At 33.5% G+C, this 26,418-nt stretch overlaps 1 protein-coding gene across 1 annotated transcript; it reads left to right on the forward strand.

Annotated features, from left to right (window-relative positions):
* Positions 1–598: 598 nt before the first annotated feature.
* LOC306866549 (receptor for retinol uptake stra6-like) lies at positions 599–25,997 on the forward strand. Its single transcript, XM_079411811.1, has 17 exons — positions 599–1,102; positions 2,767–2,833; positions 4,135–4,217; positions 4,401–4,534; positions 6,683–6,849; positions 7,385–7,510; positions 10,573–10,643; positions 11,914–11,990; positions 12,737–12,798; positions 12,929–13,091; positions 15,092–15,167; positions 15,756–15,889; positions 18,644–18,761; positions 18,940–19,041; positions 20,151–20,314; positions 21,073–21,210; positions 25,087–25,997. The coding sequence occupies exons 1-17, from the start codon at positions 1,023–1,025 to the stop codon at positions 25,338–25,340; spliced, it is 2,016 nt and encodes a 671-aa protein (XP_079267937.1). The 5' UTR covers positions 599–1,022; the 3' UTR covers positions 25,341–25,997.
* The last annotated feature ends 421 nt before the right edge of the window (positions 25,998–26,418 follow it).

The following is a 26,418-nucleotide window of genomic DNA, read 5'->3' on the forward strand; positions in this document are numbered from 1 at the left end:
AGTCCAAACAGCTGATAAAAACATCACAATAATCCACACCCCTCCAGTCCATCAATTAACATTTTATGAAATGAAAAGCTGTGTGTTTGTAAGAACACCTTGGCAAGTTGGCCGATGTTTTGAGTGATTGTTAGTCCACTGTTATGCGGTTGTTGGTTGGTTGGTGTTTGTACGTTCATTTATATCATAAATGTAATCCCATTTTATTAGTTCTTAGGTATGAAATCTACAAAAAATGACAACGCATTAGATTTAGGCATTTTAAAAACACTTTAGGTTAAAAATATGAGATTGTGTTAGAATATCAGTTTGAAAACTTTATTGTAATCATTTTATCTTTTGAAGATAAGACCCTTAAGAAAGTGTAACCTGTACTGCGTCTGACTTGATTCATCACGTGTGTGTCAATACGTGTGTGTGGTTCATGGAAATGACTTCCTTATACCTCACGCTTTGAGTCACCATTGGGGATGTCTGCCTGATAACTGGAACGACGCTCTCACACGTGAATTTCCCTGTTATCACGGTGGAATATGTCAGCATTCAGCCCCCACACAGTTCCAGTCTGTTTTGACTCAGTTTTATAAGTCCAGTTCTCATTCAGACTCTCAATACCAGCCCTTGGAAGTCCACCTAATCCCTCTGAACTACAGGTGGCAGGAGAGAAAACTTCTGTCGGGATTGCTTTCACACCCCCTCTTTCTCCCTCTCCATTGCTTTTCTCTCTCTCCTGGTTTCCAGTGAGGTGGTAATCCCCCATCTGAAAAGCAGATCCAAGCTGAAGCAAAGACGTCTTGGGTTGGCATGCTACAGAAGGGGACCTGTCACATTGCTCCTCACAGCTCTCAGCCACAGTGGTAACAGGGCACCTGAACAAGGGGCGAGAAAGGAGGCAAGAAGGAGGACAAAAACTGAACAATTAGGGCGTTTTGTGTCTCACAGGAGTGTGGAAGACTGATTTCGGCTGCTGTCTAAGTTATTGGAGCTCATTGAAACTTCTGTTTCATCTGTAGGTTGGCACCATGAGTGCTGAAACTGTGAAAGACGACTATGACTACTCAGACTGGTACGAAAATGCATTGCCCACCAAACCTCCTGTCGAGTAAGTACTCTTAATTTGTGTCTTATGAATGTTTCATTATGGTCAATTTTGTTTTGTTATAAGTAGAAAAAATAAAAAAAAATCACTTTTTGTAATATATTTTGCATGATAATAATTTAATATGTAAAATGTACAAATTCTATAACATGACAAATATAATTAACATATTAAAAACAGTGTAAATGTTTATATATATCAAATCAAACCATAAACCATATATAGTTCAATGTAAAATTTAGTTTATTTATAGTTAAATTTAATTTGCTAATTTTATAGTTCATATATATTTAAATGTTTAAGCTTATAATCTTGTATAATAATATGCACATACATATATTTATTTTTATATTTATTATTTTATATGTATATTAGATTATAACTTACAATGAATCACAACAAAGATTATTTAAAAATTAAAAATTAAAATAACTTTGTTGTGATTCATTGTAAGTAAAAATAAATCATGATTATTTGTCATATTTTTGCATCATTATAACAACATGTAAACTGAATACATTTTACAACTTGACAAACAAATAACAAATATTAAAAATAGCATAAATGTTTGTGTGTGTGTATATATATATATATATATATATATATATATATATATATATATATATATATATATATATATCATTTATGCAATTAATAAAGAGCTTCACATTATATATCATAATTAGTAATATTTTATGTTATAAACTAAACTTTTTTATAGTTTAGAGTTTTATAACTTAAACGTATAGTTAACTTATAGTTTTTATAGTTCAAATTTTATAACTATAAACTTTATTTTATAGTTTATATATTTAAATGTGTTATCCAAGCTTACTATCTTGGATAATAACACTTATATATAAAAGTAAAAAAGAAATATTATACATTTTAAATGTATATAATTGTTATTTATAAATAATTGCGTACTTATAATTTGTAATTTCTATTATTACAGTTTACCGTTTATTTTTTAAAACATACATGATAAATAAATGCATTCATGGAATCTCTGAGTTTAGACATTAACTGCTGTGATTTCAGATAGATAACCAGGTTAAGGTCGTCAGATATTCATTAGATATCATCTTTATTGCTGCTCATCATAGTCTGTTGTCATCTCATGATGCACTACCCAGAACATTTATACGGTTCCAAGTCTACAGGTGTGCAAACATACCTGATCATATTTCTGCTGAAACTGATATGCATATCCATCACTGAGATACATGTAGAGATTTTCTTTGATTCTTTTCACATATACAAGAGACTTTTCGGCTGGATTTTAGGTAACAAGACACCAAACTGTGAATCTAGAGTTACTTCAGTGCGTCACACATTAGCCTCGTCCAAGACTTCCTCAAACCAAACACAATCAGAATCTTTTCATTCATTTCTGAGTTTCTTTTACCATGGACTTTAGTAGTCGTAAGTCCATCCCAGAATTTCAGTTTACACAGAAGCGTGAGCGGGGTCGTGTGTTGGCGTTTCTCGTCAGTCACATTACCTACAACAATCGGTTTAAATGAATAATCTGCAAAGGTTCAGTAGAAGTGCTCTTGTTAGTAATGGTCTATTGCTTGGGAACTGAAGGGAGCACATGCAGGCTGAGTAATCGGCCTGGATCTCACCGGCTTATGATAAATACTCTGTGTTTGTGAAATTTTCAGAGTTATCCCACCGTGTCACCCCACAGCTGATGAAGGCCTCTTCCACATATGCATTGCTGCAATATCTGTGAGTTCCCTTCAGATTAGACATACTGCTTTCTTTATACTCTCAATTTTCTTTTTTCAATTTGTATTTATTTTTATTTTGTTCAGTCAGTATCATGAAATATATCATAGTGATAGACCAATATGCATTGGCCAGGACGATTAAGCAGACAATATTTGGATATCTTAAGATGCACCTTTTTCTCAAAACCTAGAAATCTAGAAATAACCTTGTGAATGGATAATAAACTATTTATGTTTTACTTTTTTTTTTCTTAATCGAGTAAATAATTTGTAAAATAAGTCTTCATTTTGGATTATTAAATGAATAATTAAATATTTATTTATTTATTTATTTATTCATCCTCTCATTCAATCATTTATTTATTTAATAAATTTTAATTTTTTTCATTTTAAGACATGGAAAAATCCCATAGCAATATCTACTGATCCCAGTCTCCAGTGTTATTTTAGTATCATTGGTTTAGTTTAATTTATTAGTTTTTATTCATATTTTGATTGTTTTTATTTTAATATTTTTTTTATAATTATTAATAATAATCATATAAATATAATTAATTTATTTTAATTTTATTTTAATATTTTCTGTTTCATTATAACTCAGTTTTCATGTTCTGTAGACTTATTCAGTTTTTTATGTCTATATTTTTTTATAACTTTTTCTGTAAGTTTTAATTGACTTGACAACTAGCTGAAATCAAATTATGTTTTAAATATTTTATTTCTGTTAGAGGTTATTTTATTTAAGGAAATTGTAAGTAATTCAAGTTTTTTAGGTTTTAGTTAACTATAATAACCATGCCAATCACTACATTGACCACTGCAAAAATACCATAGTATTTCCACCAGATATCATGATACTGTCAGTAAATTTGTGGAAAACATTTTGTACAACATTTCAAACCTGCTCATATTATTTTTTGTCACTCATCTTGTAACTCCCAGACTTCCCGCTGAGTTCCTGGCCCTTTGATATTTACGCAAAAAGCCATATGCTAATTGACTGATGGACCCATGTGGACTCAGAAGGTCACCTTTGGCCATGACGCTTCCTAAAAGTGTTACAGGTCACTGATCCCAGGCCTGTGCTCTCTGATAGTGCACTTACTCATACCATAAACAGAGGCAATGTCTTTGGAAATGGGTTCTGCCCTTGTTTCATAGGGGTCTGTGGTTTCATTTGAACCGAGAAGCTGTGATGCAGAAGGGGTTAATAAAGGGTCACAGTCCCAGCTGCACCGGCCTCTGGTTGGCCTTTAGAGGATGTAAGACTGACAAATTGTCCTCTCTTTATGTCCAAAGCTGGTGGTCATGCTGGTTCTCGCCATCCTGGCCAGACGACAGAAGCTGGGTGACAATCAAAGGGGACTTACAGGTTTACTCAGGTCAGTTTGACATCTGCCGCCCTCCACACCCAAAACCTCATGCTAAAATCAGCCTCAGACCATTTTATCCACTATGTGGCAGCTCCTTAGCCAGGTTTACATCATGACAGTGAGTTTTGCATGGGCAAAACCGCTCTCATATTCATTTTATAGTTATTTATAATTGTTTTCTCTTTTCTTCAGCCCAGTAAACTTTTTAGACCACACACAACACAAGGGTCTTGCTGTAGCCGTGTACGGCGTTCTCTTCTGCAAGCTGGTTGGAATGGTCCTCAGTCACCATCCGCTTCCTTTCACTAAAGACGTCACAAACAAAGGTATGGTGACAAGATTTCTTGCTTCGTGGAGTGGTGAAATGTATTTATAGAGTGATTTATGGCAGTATTTATTTAGTTTTTATTTTTATGCTTCATTTTATGATGTGGTCTAGTGGTAGAGGGCCCTATCATACAGCACTGCGACGCAAGTGTTTTTTGCTAGTTTCAGTCTGACACAGTTATCATTTTCATGTCCAGCACCACGCTGTTTAAATAGCAAATGCTTTTGCACCCATTTGTTTGCTCATGGGCGTGCTGGTCTGAAAACGAGGTGTGTTCAGGCACTTTGTTGGCACGTTGTTATTTTGAAGCAACTGAAAACGATTGCACCATTGACCAACTAAAACCTGGTCTAAAGTCAATGGCGCTGTATTTTTATTTATTTAAAGGATGTGTTAGTAATATGCGGCTATAAGCGAATGCACAACGCGTGTACACTCTGCTTATTCCACACAGGCACTCGCAGCAGCACACAAACATGACAAATAATAAAAATAAAAGGATTACAATGTAAAAGATTATTATTGTGTACGCTTTAACCTCGTGCATGAGCAGATCTGTTTCCTCTTTGGAGACGCGTTCGGTCTTTGCTCTTGCAAATTCCACTATGTAAATAGCAAATCATGCCATAGTGCAAGCGCAACTGGCTTTTAAAGGGAATGAGACTCTGATTGGTTTATTGCACGTTACGCACAAAACACACCCATGACTCATTAAGAGAATAGGTACAACACTTTTGGATGCGTCTGGTGCGCCAACCGTTTTTAAACTAGCAAAGTGCTTCAGACCATGCGCTTAGATCGTTAAAATAGTGCTCTAAGACTTAGGAGTAGCAAACGGAAGGTTTTTGGTTCGATTCCCACGAGGAATGAACCTTGAGTCACCACCAATGTGCACTTAAACCAGTTTGGTCAAGGATGATAATTTATGGTAATGTTATAAATTCTTTATAGATTCAAAAAGAAATCATTCTTTTCTATCACAATGTAAATCAAAGACTTCGGGCCACCAAAGAGTTTGGGAAATCCAACGGGTTGGAGGGGTGTAGTGGCTCACCCTATCAAATGAACACTCTCTATTCACCGGATGGCAGCTATCCAAACTAGGCTCAGTTCACACAAGAGGATGAAAAGTAGCACCATACCTGATCTTTTTTTTTTCTCTGAACTGCTAGTCCTTCTTAGTTGGGTTTTGTAATTGGATTATCGCCTGCATTTTGGATTCTTTAGCAAACAGGGCCTCAGACAAGGCTGTGTTTGTGTTATGTAACTGTTTGCTGCTTTAATAAGTGAATTTTGACTCATAAGTCTGTTGGTGTTGATGGCCCACTATTGTTATAATCCTCATTCTCAATCATATGACACTTTTTTGCTGTTTTCATAGCTTAAAAATCATGATTATAATTGTTGTTATTAATATTATTATTCAATATTCATAATGAATACAGTATGTATTTTGTTTGTGTAGTATTTTCTTTTTTTTAGTAGCAAGAATAAAACAAAGGATTTTCTTATCTTATTAAAAAATCTCTTATCATATTAAATTGTTGATCATAAAAAAGCAACTCTGGTCAGTCTTCAATAAAAGAAATCCATACCACTGTCAGACTCAAAAATACAATCGGAGTTATATTAAAAAATGTCCTGGCTCTTCCAAGCTTTATAATGGTAGTGAATGGGTGTTGAGATTTTGAAGTTCAAAAAAGTGCATCCATCCATCATAAAAAGTATTCCACACAGCTCCGGGGGATAATAAAGGCCTTCTGAAGTGAAGTCATTGTAATGAATTTTTATTTAGTAACAGAAATAATAATCAGTTCATCTTTCAATCATAAAAAGCAACACTGATCAGTCTTCAAAAAAAGAAGTCCATATGATTTTTACACAATATTCCAATTATTCTGAAGCCATTCAATAGTTTTGTATGAGCAACAGGCCCAAATTTAAATCAATTTGCAATCCATTCTTTTTTGGGTGATTTATTCATATAAGTGTCTTGCTCCAGGTCACAGTGGTAATATATCATAGATTGCACCATTACAACCTTTCGACTTTATATGCAAATATAGACTGTGCTGTGCTCTTTTAGATTAAGGAGAGCAGAGAGATGTTTAACTGGACTTTATTACTTTGTTCTGTATGTCTGTAGAGTTCTGGCTGATCCTGGCTCTGTTGTACTACCCCGCATTGTACTACCCTCTTCTGGCCTGCGGTACGCTGCATAACAAGGTGGGTTACGTCTTGGGCAGCCTGCTGTCGTGGACGCACTTTGGAGTTCTGGTCTGGCAGAAGGTGGACTGTCCCAAAACACCACAGGTACGACTTACCATGAATATATGGATTTGAAACATCACCTGTAGAGTACAAGCATAGTTTATGGGCTCTTACTTCGCTTTCCCACTGAGTGTTGAATAAGACTTGCAGAAACTTTTCTGTCGCAGCTTAAGTTCATTAACCTTATCCCCTCAGTCCTCCGTCATTGTCCTCACATCTGCTAAATGAATAGTCAAACCTCAAAACAATTTGTTCTGCTTCTCAGGATCTCACCATGGAGCTTTCCTTCAGTTAATCACTTAAGTTTCTGTCAGAATTAAAGAAAAAATACCATGTTACACAAAATGCACTAAATATTCTAGTATTTGCCTGCTACAAACAAAAACAAAAGAATCACACTTTAAAAACTGGCCATTCAGCCAAAATAAAGAAAGCCTTGTTAGGTTTGTAATATAAATTCTGAGTGAAATTTCATGATTGATTTGCACTGAAAATGGGTGGGTAATAGCCAGACTAACGACTGCAAACATTTGATGTTATTTGACATTGATTTGTCTGTTTTTCTCCTTGTCTGCAGATCTATAAGTACTATGTGCTGTTCAGCAGCCTTCCTCAGATTGCTTGTCTGGCTTTTCTTAGTTTCCAGTATCCGCTGCTTCTGTTCAAAGGCTTACAGAGCACAGAGACGAGCAACGCCTCTGAGGTACGAACTGTCCAAAAGCTATATTAAAAAGATCAAATTCTTAAAAAATATATTAAATGGGTCAAAGACGAAAAGAGGGTTTCAAGCATCAAAACCATAAACGTTTGAAACAGTTTATTTAAAAAAAAAATTTTTGTCACTATCCTTCAAACCATGAGGTTTTACCCATTTGTCAACGTGTTTTTTAATCATTTAAAACATAATAAAAATTTAATATGATCACTTTTTCTTTTAATTTATTTATTTTAATAAGTACAGGTCAGAAAAAGTATGTTTTTTTGTTTTTTTACATAAATATATCTGTTATGCTGAATGACAATGAAACATTATTTCACCCATATTTTAACACATTATTTTCCCAAAAGTTATTTGAAACATTTAAGTACTCACTTTACTTGCATTTTATATACGTATATAAAATCCCTTTTGTAAATTTCATTTGATGCGAACACCAAAATGGGACATCTCATCTTCGACCCATGTATGTATATTTATATATAAAAGACTGCAAGACTGCTTCATTTATTAATATCTGAAAGGTTAGCTCAGGTTGTAAAATGTCAGCTTCCCCAAAAATGAATGAAAATTATGAATTAGTAATTCATGATATTTGTAACCAATGTCTCTGATGTCTAAAATGTCCTGATATCATAACATCCCCCCCTTACCATCCCCTTTGGATTATTAATGTTGTATATTATGTAAAACTTATGCACATAAAATGTTAAAATTCTCACTTATGATCATTTACGAACTAACAGTGATTGGCGTATCAGAAATCGATACTGTTACAAGCTGAAGCAAGTTTTTGTTATTTTTTGCACAAAATGGTTCAAGCACAACTTTTGAAGTTCTTTAAAAAGAACACAACAGAAGGTATGATTTTTCCTTGATTTTAAAGACATTGCCCTGACATAATGTTATTGTGCTTGTATGTGTGACTGTGAGGGACTGAGAGACAATAGGAGAGCTGACATTAAGATTTGACTTTGCAAAAATAAATTAATTAATTAAAAAAACACATCTTGAGAGTCCAAAAGTATTCACTGCACGATGAATCCTATTAGAAAACAGTTAGAATGCCCTTATAATACCAGCAATGAAACAAAAAATACCCATGTATGAGTTTTTATGTTTTATATATTTATTGCACAAGCAATTCTTTTCTGAATATCAGCACATGTGCGCTAGCACAAATGTACTATTCATTTTCAATTCAACAGTAGTTTTTGAACGAATCGAGTGAGCCAGTGATTCGAAGATGCCAGCACAAAAACACATTCAGCAAAATATTGTTTTATTATTAATATTTATCAATATCAATATAAAAATTATAATTTTAGGCACCAGAAGGAAAAAAACAACCCCCCACCAACTGCCACACCACCCCCCCTGATTTTTTTTTTTGCAATTCGACAACCATGTATATATATATGCTGCTTGAAAGTTTAAGAACCCCTTGCAGAGTCTGTGAAAATGTGAGTAACTTTTACAAATAAGAGAGATAATACGAAATGCATGTAATTTTTTTTATTTAGTACTGTCCTGAGTAAGATATTTTACATAAAAGATGTTTACATTTAGTCCACAAGACAAAAAAATAGCTGAAATTATTCAAATAACCCCATTCAAAAGTTTACATTCACTTGGTTCTTAATACTGTGTGTGGTTTCCTGGATGATCTACGACTGTGTTTTTGTTTTGTGATGGTTGTTCATGAGTCCCTTGTTTGTTCTGAACAGTTAAACTGAGCACTGTTCTTCAGGAAAATCCTCCAGGTCCTGCAGATTCCTCAGTTTTCCAGCATCTTTTGCATATTTGAACCCTTTCCAGCAGTGACTATGATTTTGAGATCCAGCTTTTCACACTGAGGAGGACAATTGAGGGACTCAAACACAAGTATTAAAAAAGGTTCAAACATTCACTGATGCTCCTGAAGGAAACAATGCATTAAGAGCCAGTTTACAGGATGAAGATGTCCAAATCTTTCTTATTTTGTAGAAATATATATATTTTTTTCCATTTAGTACTGCCCTTTGGAAGCAACAGAAGATACTTGCATGTTTCCCGAAAGACAAATCAAGTACAATTTACCTTGATCTTCAAATTCAAAAACTTTTCACAAAACGTTTTCGTTGTGGATCATCCAGGTAACCACACACAGTATTAAGAACCGAGGGTTCCCAAACTTTTGAATGGGGTTATTTTAATAATTTCAGCTATTGTTTTGTCTTGTGGACTAAATTTAAACATCTTTTATGTAAAATATCTTACTCAGGACAGAACTAAATAAAAAGTAACATGTATTTTGTATGATCTCTCTTATTTTGTTAAAATAACTCATATTTTCACAGATTTCAAAAGTAATAATTACACTCACAGGTCAAGATGTAAAGAAAGTATGTATATTTTTACTTCAATATGGTATTGAAGTTTTGAAAGCCACATTAAACCATGATGAATACTTGGAATGTAACTAGATTTTTTTAAATATTCTTCCTTTTCTTTATCATAGACATTCTTATTGATCAATTTGTATTGAACATTGTTTTCCCCCTGTTACAACAAACCTGTGACCCATTTTTGGGTCACGACCGGCCAGTTAAGCACCGCTGTGTTAATTCATAATGAAGGGACTTAGCAGCATGGAAAGGCAAGAAGGGAGTTTGTAAATTCGCACCTGCATTCCAGAGCTCTAATCATTGTAAGCAGCTCAGTGGGATTGGGTTATGTTTGACTCACAGGGCACATTACACAAACAGTGTTGTTTTCTCATAGGAAGCACACAATACCAGTGTTATTCAGCTATAATCACTATGACGAATATGTTCGGATGAAATGAGAAAGGAGCGATCCCCTCATAACACATGCGAGTAAATAAATCTAAATTAACTTTTTAGAATTAACCAAATGGCAAGCAAAGTTTTTGTCACGTCACACTGCATTATAGACAGTTTTTATTTTTGAGATGTGTCATTTAAAGATTCAAATCAGCATGAACCGAATGAATGTTACTATCAAAAGATTCGTAGTCATTTTGTTTTTTTTCATCTTTCTTGCAGGACCTCAGTAGCAGTTATTACAAAGATTATGTGAAAAAGATTCTCAAGAAGAAAAAGCCCACCAAAATCAGGTGATGCACACTTATGTGGACAATATTATTTATTAACCCAAAGGTTTAAGAAGCTAAAAACAGCAGAAATTATATTAGTAACCCATAACAAGAATTTCACTTCATTTTTTGAATATTGTAGACTTTTGAGTTTCACATTACTGTTTATTTTGATTTATTATTTTCATTATTATTATTATTATTGTCACATCATCAGTGAAGCAACATCATATCGACCCTTTTTACATCATGATGAAAAGAAAAGTAAATCAATTAATTTATACAAATGTTGTTATCTTGACTGGTTATACATTTAAAAACTTTAGCAAAATGTAAAAAAAATTATATTATTATAAAATTATTTTAAATATTATCATAAACTAATTATTACTTAATTTAAGTGAAATAATTTAAATGACTATTAATCATTTTATAAATAACAATTTCATAAATGTTATCAATTGTTTGTTAATATTTTTTATAAATTGTATTATGATAAATTAGGGTTTTCAAACCCCATAGAATAAATAAAAAATACTTAAAATAATAAATAAATGCTATAAATAAAAATACTAAAATGTTTGGCATATTGCAATGTAAACTAATCTTGTAAAACCCTTTTGGTAATTGAATGGATTCCAATTGCAATGAAGGCAAGGAAAGGTGAGGTATTTTCTATTGTCTATCAGTCAATAGAAAATATCAGTCCACTGTACAGTAGCCAGTCAGATGGGATATTGTGCATAGACTACTTCCTTCCTCATTTCCATTGACTGGCAGTGAATCACACCCTCTGTAAATTGACTTATGCAAAGATTGGTAGATAGTGATCCTCCACTGTCCCAGAGTCTGAATCATGAGCTAACGCCATTCATGCTGATCTTCTTTATGCAAAAATATACTGAGTGTCTGAAATGTCATTGATTATAGTCCCGTGAGCAATATGAGGAAATGTTTCCTGTTGCGTGGAAACTCCTTGATGTCAGTATGATATAGTCTACATAGGAATGCAGTGTAATGAAGGGAAATATCCATTGATAAGTGTGGCAATTATGTAGGAAGGTATATGGAATAAAGACTATAGGCAAACTTCAGATATGCCTCAGATATAAAGAGGCCATGAGGTTGCAGGTTCAAATCCCATTAAAAGCCACAGTGTAAAGGGCAACTGAACCTGTAATAAAGCAACTATTATATGTCTAATTGTGCATTTGAAAGAATATGAAGGGTTATTATTTTAAAATTATATTAAATTATTTCTTTTTGTTGTTTTTGATTCTTGCTTTTGCAGTTCCAGTGCATCAAAACCCAAACTGTTTGAAAGACTCAGAGATGCTGCCAAGTCTTACATCTACACACCAGAGGATGGTAAAATAAAAAAAATAAAAATGCCTAACGTCAAAAATATATACTGTACAGTTGAGGTCAAAAGTTTACACCCTGCCTTTCAGAATCTGCAAATACATGTTATTGTTTATTTAGTATTGACCTGAATAAGATATTTGACATAAAAGATGTTTACATATAGTCCACAAGAGAAAATAATAGTTGAATTTATAAAAATGACCCCGTTCAAAAGTTTACATCCCCTTGATTCTAAATACTGTGTTGTTACCTGAACGATCCAAAGCTGTGTTTTTTTTGTTTAGTGATAGTTGTTCATGAGTCCCTTGTTTGTCCTGAACAGTTAAACTGCCTGCTGTTCTTCAGAAAAATCCTTCAGGTCCCACAAATTCTTTGGTTTTCCAGCATTTTTGTGTATTTGAACCCTTTCCAACAATGACTGTATGATTCTGAGATCCATATTTTCACACTGAGGACAACTGAGGGACTCATATACAACTATTACAGAAAGTTCAAACGCTCACTGATGCTCCAGAAGGAAAAACCATGCATTAAGAGCCGGGGGGTGAAAACCTTTTGAATTTGAAGAACGGGGTCAATTTAACTTATTTTGTCATCTGGGAAACATGTACCTCTGAAGGGCAGTACTAAATGAAAAAATATGATATTTAGGCAAAATAAAAAAAATGTACACATCTCCATTCTGTTCAAAAGTTTTCATGCCCCTCTCTTAATGCATAATTAATTTACTGTAATTTATTTTCCATCAGTTTTTAGGTTCCCTTTGAAACTAGCCATCTCTGTGGTTGTGGCGTTCATTGCGATTTATCAGGTAAACGCTTCAACAAACGAGCCCTTTTTAGAGTTATTTCTGTCTAAAAGTATTAATTCATGTGCTTTTGATTGATTTAATGTAGCCTGGTAGCATTTAAAGACGTTCTCTCTTCTTGTGAATGTCTTAGATGGCGCTCTTACAGATCTCAGGCGTGCTCCCCACCCTACACATCGTCCGAAGAGGTGTAGACGAAAACATCGCCTTCCTGTTGGCCGGTTTCAATATCATCCTGTCAGATGACCGTCAGGAGGTGGTCAGGATTGTAGTGTACTATCTGTGGTGTGTAGAAAGTGAGTTAGTTGTCATTCGCATACTTGTTATACTTAGGACTTGTGAGTTTGCGAGAGAGATACATTTACTGTTATTATACAATGTATATCTACATTAGTTGGAAAGCCTATTTGCAATTTTGGATGATAACGTTTTAAATCGCCAGTAATTTTGTTAATTGTGACAGGCGCTCAATTTGCACAGGTTCAAGTAATACAATGTAATTTATTCTGTGGGACCTATTCAGTCTGCCAAATATAGTAAACGCTGGACAAAGCTCACAATTTCAGGACTGTCCCTTGTCAGCTTAACTTAGACCCAGATGAGGCCTCCAGATATTCAAGCAAAAATCAAATGCCCATCATTTCTTAAATTCTACAGACCTCATGTGAAAAAGAAGTGTGCTTTAATGTATTGAATGCGCACATGCACAAGTATAGAAAAGTTATACTTGCAGATGATGTATATATAAATGCCACTCAAGTGCACTTAAATAGAGACACTTACATTACTTTTTTAACACATTTAAGTACACTTAGGAAGTGCACTTTATAATAATTAAAAGTTTTACTCTAAAAACCTTTTTAAAAGATTTTAATACTTTTGACATGCTTTAAAGTATACTATTTTGATGTGTTGGCTAACTAATATAACTAAAGTAAATATGGTTCAGATGATGTATAAATCTCAATTTCCAAAAAATTAACGCTTTTGTAGTCCCAAGTTATTTATGAAATTACATAAAAAGATGCACTTAAGTGGGTCAAAAATGATTTTAAAGTAGGGTTGCATGATCAATCGCATGCGATGATCATGCGCATCTTGTCAGTAAAGCCGGTTCTGTGATTAGTAGTAAATCTCCATCACCTGCTTTTAGATGGAGTGGCATTTACTACACAGATTATGAACGTGATATTGCATAGCTTGTCAGTGAACTACGGCTCTGTGTATTAAATGCTGCTCCATCTGAAAGCAGGTGATGGAGATTTACTACTAATCACAGAACCGGCTTTACTGACGAGATGCGCATGATCATCGCATGCGATTTATCACGCAGCCCTACTTTAAAGTTCAACTAATTAGATTTAATATAAATTTAAACTATAATACATTTTCATTACATTGTAAATAACTCAATTATGTGTCTGAAAACATTACATCCAGTTCAGATGTAGGTATATTCTCTTAATTTTATATTCATAAGCACACATTTTGAAAATCTGCAATTAGAATCTAAAAATATACAATACACAAAATAAAAATATATATTGAAAATGTTCTTTTTGCTCGTGCGTTTATTCAATGTTTTGTCTTATTATTAGTGCTGTCAAACGATTAATCGTGATTAATCGCATCCGAAATAAAAGTTTTTGTTTACATAATATTATTTATATTACAGATAAATACAATATATAAACATAACATATTTTTCTTAAATATATACATGTATGTGTGTGTATTTATATAGACATAATAAATATACACAGTACACACACATTTTATGTAAAAAAAAAAAAAAAAACTTTTATTTTGAATGCGATTAATCGTTTGACAGCACTACTTAATATTCAGTAAATATAAGACAAACAGATTCATTGAAATACTTTTTAAGCCCGTTACACAGAACTCTGTTGATTCTCCTCAATAATCAGATTATATGTGGGTCTAGAGATTAGCTTTTGAAATCTTTCTTCAAGGTGGTATTCACAAAAACAACATTTCAATATAAAGTAATTACAGCGCAGCTTTAATGACGATCTCTGAAAAACTAATGCATGCCAGCACAGCCATGCAAATGTGAGCTTGCATTGATCCAGACTGCAGGAGGTTTGCATGCCTCACACACACATCCACTTTCTCTCAGCTTTAAATACTCATGTAAATCAGCAGATGAATAATGAATTGGTCAGCAAAGCCAACCGCTGAACTGTAGCTGGACTCGTTTTCCAATCAGTGAGTGGGAAAAAGTGCTGAGGCTGTGAGAGTGTGTTTGTGGCTCATGTGATTGTGTTTGTTTCAGTTTGCTATCTGTCAGCGGTGACCCTGTCCTGTCTGCTCAACCTGCTCATGCTCATGAGGTCCATGGTCCTGCACAGGTGACACTAACAAACACACATTCAGTCCGTATAAAACTGCTCTTCAGGTGCTGCACTACTGTCACATGACTACCCATACGCACATGTCATATGTGTTTTAGATCATTATTAATCGCATCCAAAATAAAAGATTTATTTACAAAATATATGTACATGTATAATATATGTGTGTGTACTGTGTATATTTATTATGCATGTATAAATACACACATACAGTATATATTTTGAAAATATTTCATCCTTTTTATTGGTTATCACTACCGTGTCTCCTGACTTCATGCACACGTGAATGCATTACTGATAACTTTATCGTAACTGACTAGCTGGAGGAGAAACAGGAAAAATAATTTATTAGGCTAATGAGAACAAGGTAATTACAGTCAGGAATAGCAGATTAAATTTAATGACTTTTCAAATTGAGTTTTTAAATGTCATTAATGGCAGTTTGACTTTGTGACCTGCAATTTCATCTCAGTTTCTTCTTCATAAAGAGACGCCTCATTACCTGTATTTCCGCAGACGCTGTGTGTGTGTGTGTGTGTGTGTGTGTGTGTTAGCGCACTGAAGGCTGTGTCTGTGTTCACTCAGGTCTAATCTAAAGGGACTGTACAGAGGAGACGTGTTTAATGTGTATAACTGCCACAGGAGCATCCGACCGTCCCGGCCCGCGCTGGTCTGCTGGATGGGCTACACCAGCTATCAGGCCGCCTTTATCAGTCTCGGTGAGAGCACGCTTCTTCTCTTCTGTTCAAGAAGCCCCTCATTCTCAACTCTTTGCATTGTAGTGTAAAAGTGTGAGAAAGACAACGTTTTAACACTTACAATTAAGACTTAGTTTTTACCTGCTAAATGAAGCCTGAATTTGTGTACAAACAAAACAAAATTTGAACTGACAAACATTTATTTATTTATTTTTTTTAAATGAATGAGCTACTTATTTTTCATTAAATGTACCAGAGCACAGTTCTGGATCATTCTGGATATTTTTTCTTCTGGACCTTTCCCTCCATATATGGCTTAGTACGTTAGCACACAATATAAATCCATCACAGATGGAGAGTATTATTATGTTGTGATTTTAATTATGGTTAAAAAAATCCAGGACATTTATTAAGAAAGTATATAGGATGGAGTTTGTTCTGTTTAAAAATAATAATAATAAAATAAGTATATATTTATTTGATTATTTATTTATTATGTATATTTATTGAAATAATTATTTTGTTGTTCATTTATTTTTATTTATATATTAAAAATGTTATATTATAATAATATTGTTTAAATATATCGTAAAATATATAACAATGTATTATCATAATTTACAGTTAGTACATCAACAGACAAAAAAAATACATCATAAATAGTTATTATATTTAGATTTAAAAAAAATGGAAATAATGTGCACCAGGTTTTTTTTTTTTAAGGTGGGGTTTTTTTTTTGGGGGGGGGGTGCTGTTCTTAAAGACATTTATTTTATTTATTTTTTATCTTATTTTTTTCATAACTTTATAACTACATTTAAAAATATTATTTATAGTTAGGGAAGCACGATATTATCGGACTGATATCAGAATCGGCCGATAATGGCTTTAAATGTAAATATCGGCCTGATATGAAAAATTATGCCTATATGTCTTGCCGATAAGAGGAATACATTCACTCACATGTGCTCTGGGCGTGCTAGTGATTAGGTCATGTCAGCAGTGTGGCTCATTCTTGAAGCAAAGTTTTGTCTGAATGATGATTAGATTCACTGTTTTGGATTGCTGCATTTAATCTGTGAAAGCACTTACAGAATGATGCCTGATAGCAGCCTCCCCCGGGTCCTAATGCCTGTTCGGTTAGGAGTTTTAATCTGTAGGGGGCACTGTTGGTCTACTTCTAATTAAATTAAAAGTAAAATAGCCTGCACAAATAACATTTAGACTGTTTTGATTAAATAAAGCAGTAATTGATGTCATAAAATGAGTATGTTTTGATTTAAAGGTCAGAAGCTATAGCTTACATGAAAAAAAAATTCACAAACATGACACTTGTAAATTAAATCATATATATATATATATATATATATATATATATATATATATATATATATATATATATATATATATATATATATATATATATATATATATATATATATATATATATATATACTGATTTATTAATTAATGTGTAATGTTTTATTTTTTAAATTATAATTTTAATTATTTTTCGCTCCTGATCCACGGCTGTTTACCACAAACACAACATTTATCCATTAGCTATTTTGATTTCAAATGCAAGCTTGTTAGCTTATACTGAAAGTGCTTTTTCAGCATTGTGATCCTCTTTTATCACAGTACAGTTACACAATCTTTCACTTTAAACTCAATTAATATAAGCAACGTATTAAATGCATTTGGCTTCTAGATTTGTATATTAAGTTGCTCAAGCAAGTGGAAACACATTTAAACACAGCACACAACCTACTTTTGACAAATATTTGAAAAATATTAAATATTAAAACTTCCCACTGACAGAAACAGTCGGCTCTCGTGTCTTTTACATTTAAATCTTTATTACAAACAGTCCCTCAGGTCTTAAAGAACTTTGTTTTTCTACCTCCACAAGACACAAGTGCATATGTTGCCTTAAGGACGTAAGGACAGAATTTACTATAGATTTGTGTCACATCCTATAAAGTTCTCATTATAATGCTTATGTCATTAATGGTTATGTCAGATTTGTGCTATATCTTCATCTACATTATCAAGTGATTCCTAAAATCACCTGCGTGTTTTCGAAGCCATACGAAAACAATTTTAATTGAAATATGCTTACTGTTGAACAAGTATGATGAAAAAAATCACTGCTGCATTATTATAGGATCAGTATTTTTTTTAAAGAAGCATCTAAAAGCAATACAACCTTCTCAAATAACTCAATTTCGGGCATTGCATTTGAGCATGAAACTAAACACTGGTAATATGCAGCAAATTCAGCATGTTAATATCCCAACGCATCCTATACTATATTAATCAAGATATACATGTAGCTAACCCAGACATCACTACATGACTTCAAAGCCAAGCTTCTCTCTCTTCTCACGTCTATACTTTGAACCACATGCTGTTGCAAGCTAAAAATCAGAGCTCAGGGTGCCGCCCAAAGTGCTGCTATAACCAATCAGAATTAATTTTTTCCACGATCATCGTTTTCATGATCGATCATCGCTGTCACGGCCGAGTACTTGAGTACTCATTGCTGTTGCACATCCCTATATTATTTACAGGGCGCTTTTATATTTAAATAAATAAATACTTTATATTTCTTTTTGTTAATTGTTTTATTTCTTTTTCATTTAATTTTGTTATTCATAGTTTAATAATTAAATAATATGAAATATTAATATAATATTATTTACAGTTTTTCTCAAGTGTAAACGTGACTATGAGCATGATTACTCCTGCATGTGTGATTGTGTCTGTGTCCAGGCATGGTGATCCAGACTCTAGTGTTCTTCATCTGCATTCTGTTCGCTGTCTTCCTCATCATCATCCCCATCCTGTATGGCACCAATCTCATGCTGTTTCACATTATCGGCAACATGTGGTGAGTGTCTTGCTCTCCTCACTTTAGATGATGAGCGTGGCTTGTCCCTCTGCCCTGTGACTGCAGGGTCCTGACCCCGTGAGCCACGAATCTCAGCTAAAGCCTCCTATCAGTCTTCTCTCCTCATGAGCCATACTGTCTCTTAAGATGCTTCTCACTCTCATGTTCTCTTCTGAAGGCCCTTCTGGCTGATGCTGTTCCTGGCTGTGCTGATCCAGCATCTGACGTCCAAGTTTTTGTTCATCAAGAAGGACGCAGGAACAAGAGATCTGAACAACAGGTGCCAATTATATTACAAACACCAAACAAACTTACATGAACATAAAACTTATGAAGCAGTTCTTAAGAATTTCATATTAACAGACTTTTCAGATATTAAATGGTAAACCGTTTTATTTTTGCAACACCGTTGTTAATATCATTTTTACAATTACATAATCTGTCTATCTATCCATCTATCATCCATCTATCCATCAATCTATCTATCCATCTATCTATCTGTCCATCCGTCCTTCCGTCTATGCGTCTGTCTATGTATCAAATTAAATATTTGATAAATTATTGTAAATATATTAAGATTAAATAAAATTAAATGTTATTATATAAAATCACATTTATTAAGAAAAGTAAATAGGGTGGATTTCATACTGTTTTAAATAAATAAATATTTTTATTTATGAATTATTGTCATTTATTCCATTTCTATTATGTTTTTTATTTATTAAAATAATATAATATTATAATTTATACTTAAATTATTTATACTTGCATCAGCAGACAATAAAAATCCATCATAGATGGGAAAGGTATTTTATTTAGATTAAATATGACCAGGAACAATTATTAAGAAAGTAAATAGGGTGGATTTTGTTGTTAAAAAAAAAAAAAAAAAACATTTATATTATATATATTAATATTTATTTATTAATGAATTATTTTGTTCATTATTTTTGTTGTTGTTAAATAATATAACATTTTATGTATATTATTATCTGTCATATTTTATTAATTTATTGTGTAGACTAGTTATGTTTTTTGTTTATTATTATTTATATATAAAAGAGCATCTACTATTTTATTTTAGTAATGCACTATATGGGAACACTTTATTTTAAGGTGCCCTTGTTTCACATGTTACATATACTTACTATTATAATAACAATAAATGATGCATAATTTCATGCACGTAACCCTACACCAAACCCAGTCCTAACCATATAGTAACTACATGTAGTTAATTTATATTACTCAGTACTTAAATGTAGAATTACACCGTAACAAGGACACCTTGAAATAGTGTAACCCATTGTATGTATTCATCCTTAAGCCTGTATGAAGAATCATACGGTTTCCAGATGTTGGATCTTTTTTTCTTTTTTTTCTCTACAGAGGAAGCCTGTTTCTTCTCAGCTACATGCTGTTCTTAGTTAATGTCATGGCTGGTGTTATAGTGGGCATTTGGAGGATAGTCACCACTGCCCTTTTCAACATAGTCCACTTAGGACGCTTGGATATCAGCCTTCTCAACCGCAACGTCGAGCCATTTGACCCAGGTACTGCTTTACAGAGCGACACATTTACACTCAGACTCTTTGTTCAAAACGAGTGCACTCATTTACAGTGCCTGCAGAATATATCATCAGTTTTTAATATTTGTTCATATTTTACAAAATATTTGAGCATTTTAAAAAAGTAAATATTTGATATTTTAAAATATAAAAATATTTTAATTATATAACATATCCAAATATTTTATTCACTTTTTTAAAACGTTATTATATTATATTTAGGGCTGCAAAACAATGACGCGATTAATCGATTCAAAATAAAAGTTTGTTTACATACTATATGTATGTACTGTGTATATTTATTATGTATCTATAAGTACACACCCATATATTTATATATATTTACAAATATTTATATGTATTGCATGTGTTTGTATGTAAACACTTGTATATCAATTATATATAAATATTTTACATATAAATCTAACATATTTTTCCTTAATATATACATGTATGTGTGTATATTTATATAAACAATAAATATACACACATATAGTATGTGAACATACACTTTTATTTTGAATTGATTAATCGTGACTAATTATATTCGTTATATTATATTATATATCTCAGTGGTATCAAACAAGACTCAGCCATTCAGATTTAGGCCAGATTTTAAGTTCTACAAATAGAAATATCAAATGTGACCGTACTTCTATTGTCTTTACTTCTATTCGATTGTCGTTTGTGTGTAGATAGTCTCTTCTGTGTTGGAGCTCACTGCGCTGTGCTTCTCTCTGTAGGATACCGCTGCTACGCTCATTACCTGAAGATCGAGGTGAGCCAGTCTCACCCCGTGATGAAGGCCTTCTGCGGGCTGCTGCTGCAAACCTCAGGCCAGGACAGTCTGGCCGCGCAGAGGATGAGAGATGCTGAAGAAGGTCTGAGCTTTTATTTCTTTATCACTTCAGTTCATGACAACAATATGATTATATTCAGTTCGCTGGAGAGCAACCTGTTCCAGAGTCTGGACTCAAACTCAAAGCTTTTAGTCTTCAGAACTAATTCAGAGCTGCTTGACTGAGGATGTGGTTTAGTGTTTTAAAGCTGCGCTCATTCAATTTGTCCAGTGAGATTTATCAGTGAGTTTGTGGAAACCGTGCATTTCAGGCCAGTTTCCTTCTGTGAGTCTACCTGATGAAAATAAAGATGCACCGAGCTCCTTTCAAACAGGCATGAGGAGGTTTCGAAGGTTTGTTCTTATTAAAAAATATATCTGTATTAACTGACATTTCAGACACAATTATTAAAATGAATAAAACAATTATAAAAATTAATTATAAAAATAATAAAATATCAATTATTAAAAACTTAAAAAATAAAAAATAATTTTAATAATAATTGCTTTATCAAAAAGCAATATTATTATACATTTTATATAATTGCTTAATATATTAGTGTATGTGTATATATAAAAGCACCGAAAATTACTATATTACAAAGTATTAATTATAATAAAATGTTACAAATAATTGTATTCATTCATATTTTTATACAGCTAAAAAAACTTATTTTTGTCATGTGAAGTAATACATTTTATAATATTTTGTAGATTAAATTCTTATATAAATATTGTTATATATGCATTGTTTATTATATGTAATATGTAAGGAATAATCCACAACTAATTATCATAATTATAAAAGCAATACATGAATAATAAAAAATAAAATATTCCAAATATTATTAATAATCAATAACCTTGTTATATATCTAACTGCATTATGGTTATTATATGTACTATACGTAATGGATCCACAGCTTATTACCATAATTAGAAAGAATAATAAAATAAAAATTTATGAATTACCTTTCAAATTATTTTTTGTATTTAAAAAAACATTTTAAAAAAGAAAGAAATCTTGTTACAACTACCGTTCAAAAGTTTGGGGTCAGTACACTTTTTCTTTGTTTTTTTTTTTGTTTTTTCTGAAAGAAATGAATACTTTTATTCAGGAGGGACAGTGGCGGCGCTAGGACGGGGCTTGACAGGACTATAGCCCCATCAGAGACTTGCTTAGCCCCGGCACAGCCCCCTTCTCCTGTTTTTTAACTCTCCGTGTCACTCTCATTAACATAGAAAATTAAACATTAAAAACCTAAAACAAAAGTGCCTAAGATGTGGCCTATAAACATTTGATATTAGGGGGAGGGGTCAAGCAACTCCAGTAAGCAATGCACAAGACGGTGAACGTCAGTTCACTATAGAGAAAGTGAAAGTCAAAAAAACTGACAGCTACCGCTGCATTAACGGCGCATAATCTCTCTGAGACAACGAGAGACAAATCTACTCTAACATTTGCTGATAATGGTATATAACTGTCTTAAATTATTCCCTTAATAATTCTCTTGTGGCTCGTATAATGAAAACCATGAGAAGAAACGTATTTTGCATTAAACAGGTTGTTTTTGAAAATCAGTGCCTGAAATAAAGCTGCTCTGAATTGTCATTGATGACTGCAGTGTTAATCATTTTAATTATAGGCCTATCAGGGCCGGCCCAGGCTCTGTTGGTTCCCTAAGCCTCCCCCTTAGCACCCCCAACAAAAAAATCCTGGAGTTAAATGAATAAGAAGTTAGAGCAAAGACTCATTGTTAGAAAATATTTGTATTTTAAATAAATGCTGTTCTTTTTAACTTTACATTCACCAAAGAATCCTGAAAAATATCACAGGTTCCAAAAACATATTAAGCAGTAAGCAATATTAACTGTTTCAACACTGATAATGAATCTGCATGATTTCTGAAGGATCATGTGACACTGAAGACTGGAGTAATGCCTGATGAAAATTTAGTGCTGCGTCACAGAAATTAATTACATTTTAAATATATTAAAACAGAAATTAGAAATTCAAATATTTCACAAAATTACTGTTTTTTTTTTATCAAATAAATACAACCTTGATGAGCATCAGACACTCCGTTAAAAAACATTAAAAATTACTGATCCCAAACTTTTGAATGGCAGTGTATATATAAAATAACAACTAAATAGGCCTACTGTATGTATACGACACTATATTGCAGACAGATTGAACTCCCAGTACGCAGTGAATGGTTTAATTTCATCTTCTTTTAATGCATTTCAAAACAGAAAGCAGAGCAAAATGATGTTAGATCTTCTGTGTCAAATCTAGCCAAGATTCATATTGATCTGTGTTTGACTTCTCTTGGGTGATTCATGTCTATATGCACAGACGGTTGGTTAGCCTTGTTTTCGGAATAATTGATTCATCATGTAGCCCTGCATGCAGCAGGCGAGCGTTCCTGCAATCATTACATTTGTCAGGATAAATTGGGCCCCGATGTGCAATAACTCACCGCGGCCCTGCTGCTGCTCAATCAGACCTGTCAGAGTCCATAGTGTGAACATCCTCTGTGCATTCACAGTGTGCATTGCTCATCTCTTTTCATAGAGCGCAGCTTTATGTCTGTCCTCTCAAGTCAAAGTCAAATCTGCCAGCGTTTGATGGGTTTTACAGGATGATAAGCAGCAGATGGTGTGTATTCAACATTAAATAGCCCTGTCTTTTGTTGTTTTTACACCTACAAATGAACTCGTAGTGTTTTACACTCTCCATATGGTAATTACACATTGTGATGTTCCAACTGTGATACTGTAGCGCTCTTTTATGTGGACGATATTTATTTGCATCAAGTGCCTTTGTTTTAGATGTCATTTTTTAAAGAATATTTAAGCAAATATTTAATTTTATATATTAAGAAGTAAAGATTACAAATTATTGATTCTTAAGCGCCGCGTCAAAAGAAAAAATGCTCGTTATGAATGTGTTCGGCTTATCCAATAAACGTCTTTAAAATGCGTTGTTCTCGCGGGTCCCGCACACACACACACACACACATCACGGACAGTGTCCCAATCACGAAACAATTGCTGTTATGAGCTGGTTCTTTTGTAGTGAATCAAACGCGCTGGTTCGATTCCCGAACGAATGACTCGTATGAATCGGTTCTTTGTAGTGAATCAAACGCGCTGGTTCGATTCCTGAACGAATGACTCGTATGAATCGGTTCTTTGTGGTGAATCAAACGCGCTGGTTCGATTCCCGAGCGAATGACTCGTATGAATCGGTTCTTTTAGTGATCAAAATAAAGTGCGACAAAGCGAAATTTATCATTTTTGTGACCCTGTTCTTTTAATAAATGGTTAACTTTTCAAAAAGATGACCTGATTGATTCAGGGACTTAATAGCAATAGCCTATCGGTATATAGCCTATACAACATATTTATTTTTTGAAAGGGGCGTGGGGGGCAATCCAAGAGGTTTGACACAATTCGATCACTTCCTAGTGTCCCCTCAAACACACTGTTTAACAAAATGTGAACATCAGCCCGAATTATCATTTGTAAGAGTTCGGCTTTATTTTCTTCTTCTGATTCCTCCAAGTCCTTAAAGCCAAGTTTTTCAAAGGGTTCCTTTGCCATTAACTGCCTGGGAAATAAAAATAAAAAAAAACAGTTTATAAGTAGTTCCTGATGTATTTGTAATTTCATCCTTTGTCCGGTGGACGCGGTCAGAAGGACTTGGTTCCAAAGTTCATGTACATTTTTTATAGCCTACACCTCTATATATATATATATATATGAGTGTGTGACAGATATCATGTATACATACATAGGAATACACCGATATCAGTGATATTTTTCTTGTCCCATACAGATACTTAAAATGAAATTGAGTAAGCTTTATCCACATGTTGGCTTAACCTGTTTCTTACATGTTCAACATTTTAAGGTATTCAGCTGGTCCAGCAAGAGAAGAAGCAGAACAAGGTGTCCAACGCCAAGCGGGCGCGAGCGCACTGGCAGCTCCTCTACACGCTGGTCAACAACCCGTCTTTGGTGGGCACCAGGAAACATTTCCAGCGCCAGAGCTCTGAAAGCTTCATCAACGGAGCCCTCAACCGGACCTCCAAGGAGGGCAGCAAAAAGGAAGACAGCATCAAGGAGCCTAGCAAAGAAGCAGAAAGTGCCGCCACCAACAACTGAGGACTGAAAATCACCATGTGGAGAAGGAGATCGGCCCTCCCTGCCCCCAGCCTCTTCATACTTAATGGCTGCTGGCCAGATATTGATATTAGTATTATTTGCTTTGGTGTAGCAGAGAAGCACATGTGTTTTAGCTAAGTGCACTTACAGCTCAGTGCCTCAGGAAGAACTTCATGCAGTTGTAGTTAACGGATCCTTTGCACATGTGTGTGGATGAATGGATGGATGTATTGTGTCCTTTGTTGCATCTCTCCGTCTTGGACTTAGAGTATCAAGAAATTTAGTTTGGCACCGAACTCCCATCTAACCGCTTGATGCGAGGTTAGTATGTGTTACTATTTATGAATGTACAGGTTCTGCTCGTTTGCAAATTGAAGAATTATTCATTTCCACTCAGCATCTTCATTTTTACACTCATTGGTGTGACGGTGGTGAGAATGCTCTTATAATAGATGAAACCAATAATGTCCATTATGGGTCTCACTAAGACAACATCTGCTCTAATTATATCACAATTCTTTCCATCTCTGACAAAATATACAATCTGTCTCACATTGACACTTAATTTGATATTTCCCTCTGTTATGTCTTGTTCTGCTACCTATGGCATCTTTGTGATTAAAATGAAATGAATAATAAAAATAAAAGTATGCTCCCTCCCTTTGTTGAATTAAGGGAAATAGACGCGTAAAGACGCGTCAATCAGCATGATTTTATATCTTAATGAAACCAAATGAAAACCATTTAAACAAGTATGCTCAGTGGTATTATTCATAGGGTTATTACGAATAGCCCATTTAAAATAAATAACGTTTTTGTTCTACACAATATATTCATTACAATATCCATAACGAAAAATAAGCACTATACACATTTTATTCTAAATGTAGAAGCAAATAATTTCGTGCATTTACATGTTCGATAAATATACTATATTCAGACTATATATTTGTTTTGAAATATTCGTTTCAGAAAAACACAAAAATGTATGAATCTTACATTACACGGGTCTTTGTTAGTTTTGCAAATTAAAATAAAAGCAAACACGTATAGATGTCCGAGTGTTTAGGCTACCTGA

The sequence above is a fragment of the Barbus barbus genome, assembly GCF_936440315.1.
Source record: "Barbus barbus genome assembly, chromosome: 48".
Lineage (NCBI taxonomy): Eukaryota > Metazoa > Chordata > Actinopteri > Cypriniformes > Cyprinidae > Barbus > Barbus barbus.

Excerpts from the sequence above, each read along its gene's own strand:
- LOC306866549 (XM_079411811.1), top strand. The coding sequence starts at position 1,023 with ATGAGTGCTGAAACTGTGAAAGACGACTATGACTACTCAGACTGGTAC. Across the intron at positions 19,042-20,150 it reads ACAAGAGATCTGAACAACAG|AGGAAGCCTGTTTCTTCTCA; the intron begins GTGCCAATTATA and ends TTTTCTCTACAG. Across the intron at positions 21,211-25,086 it reads GATGAGAGATGCTGAAGAAG|GTATTCAGCTGGTCCAGCAA; the intron begins GTCTGAGCTTTT and ends CAACATTTTAAG.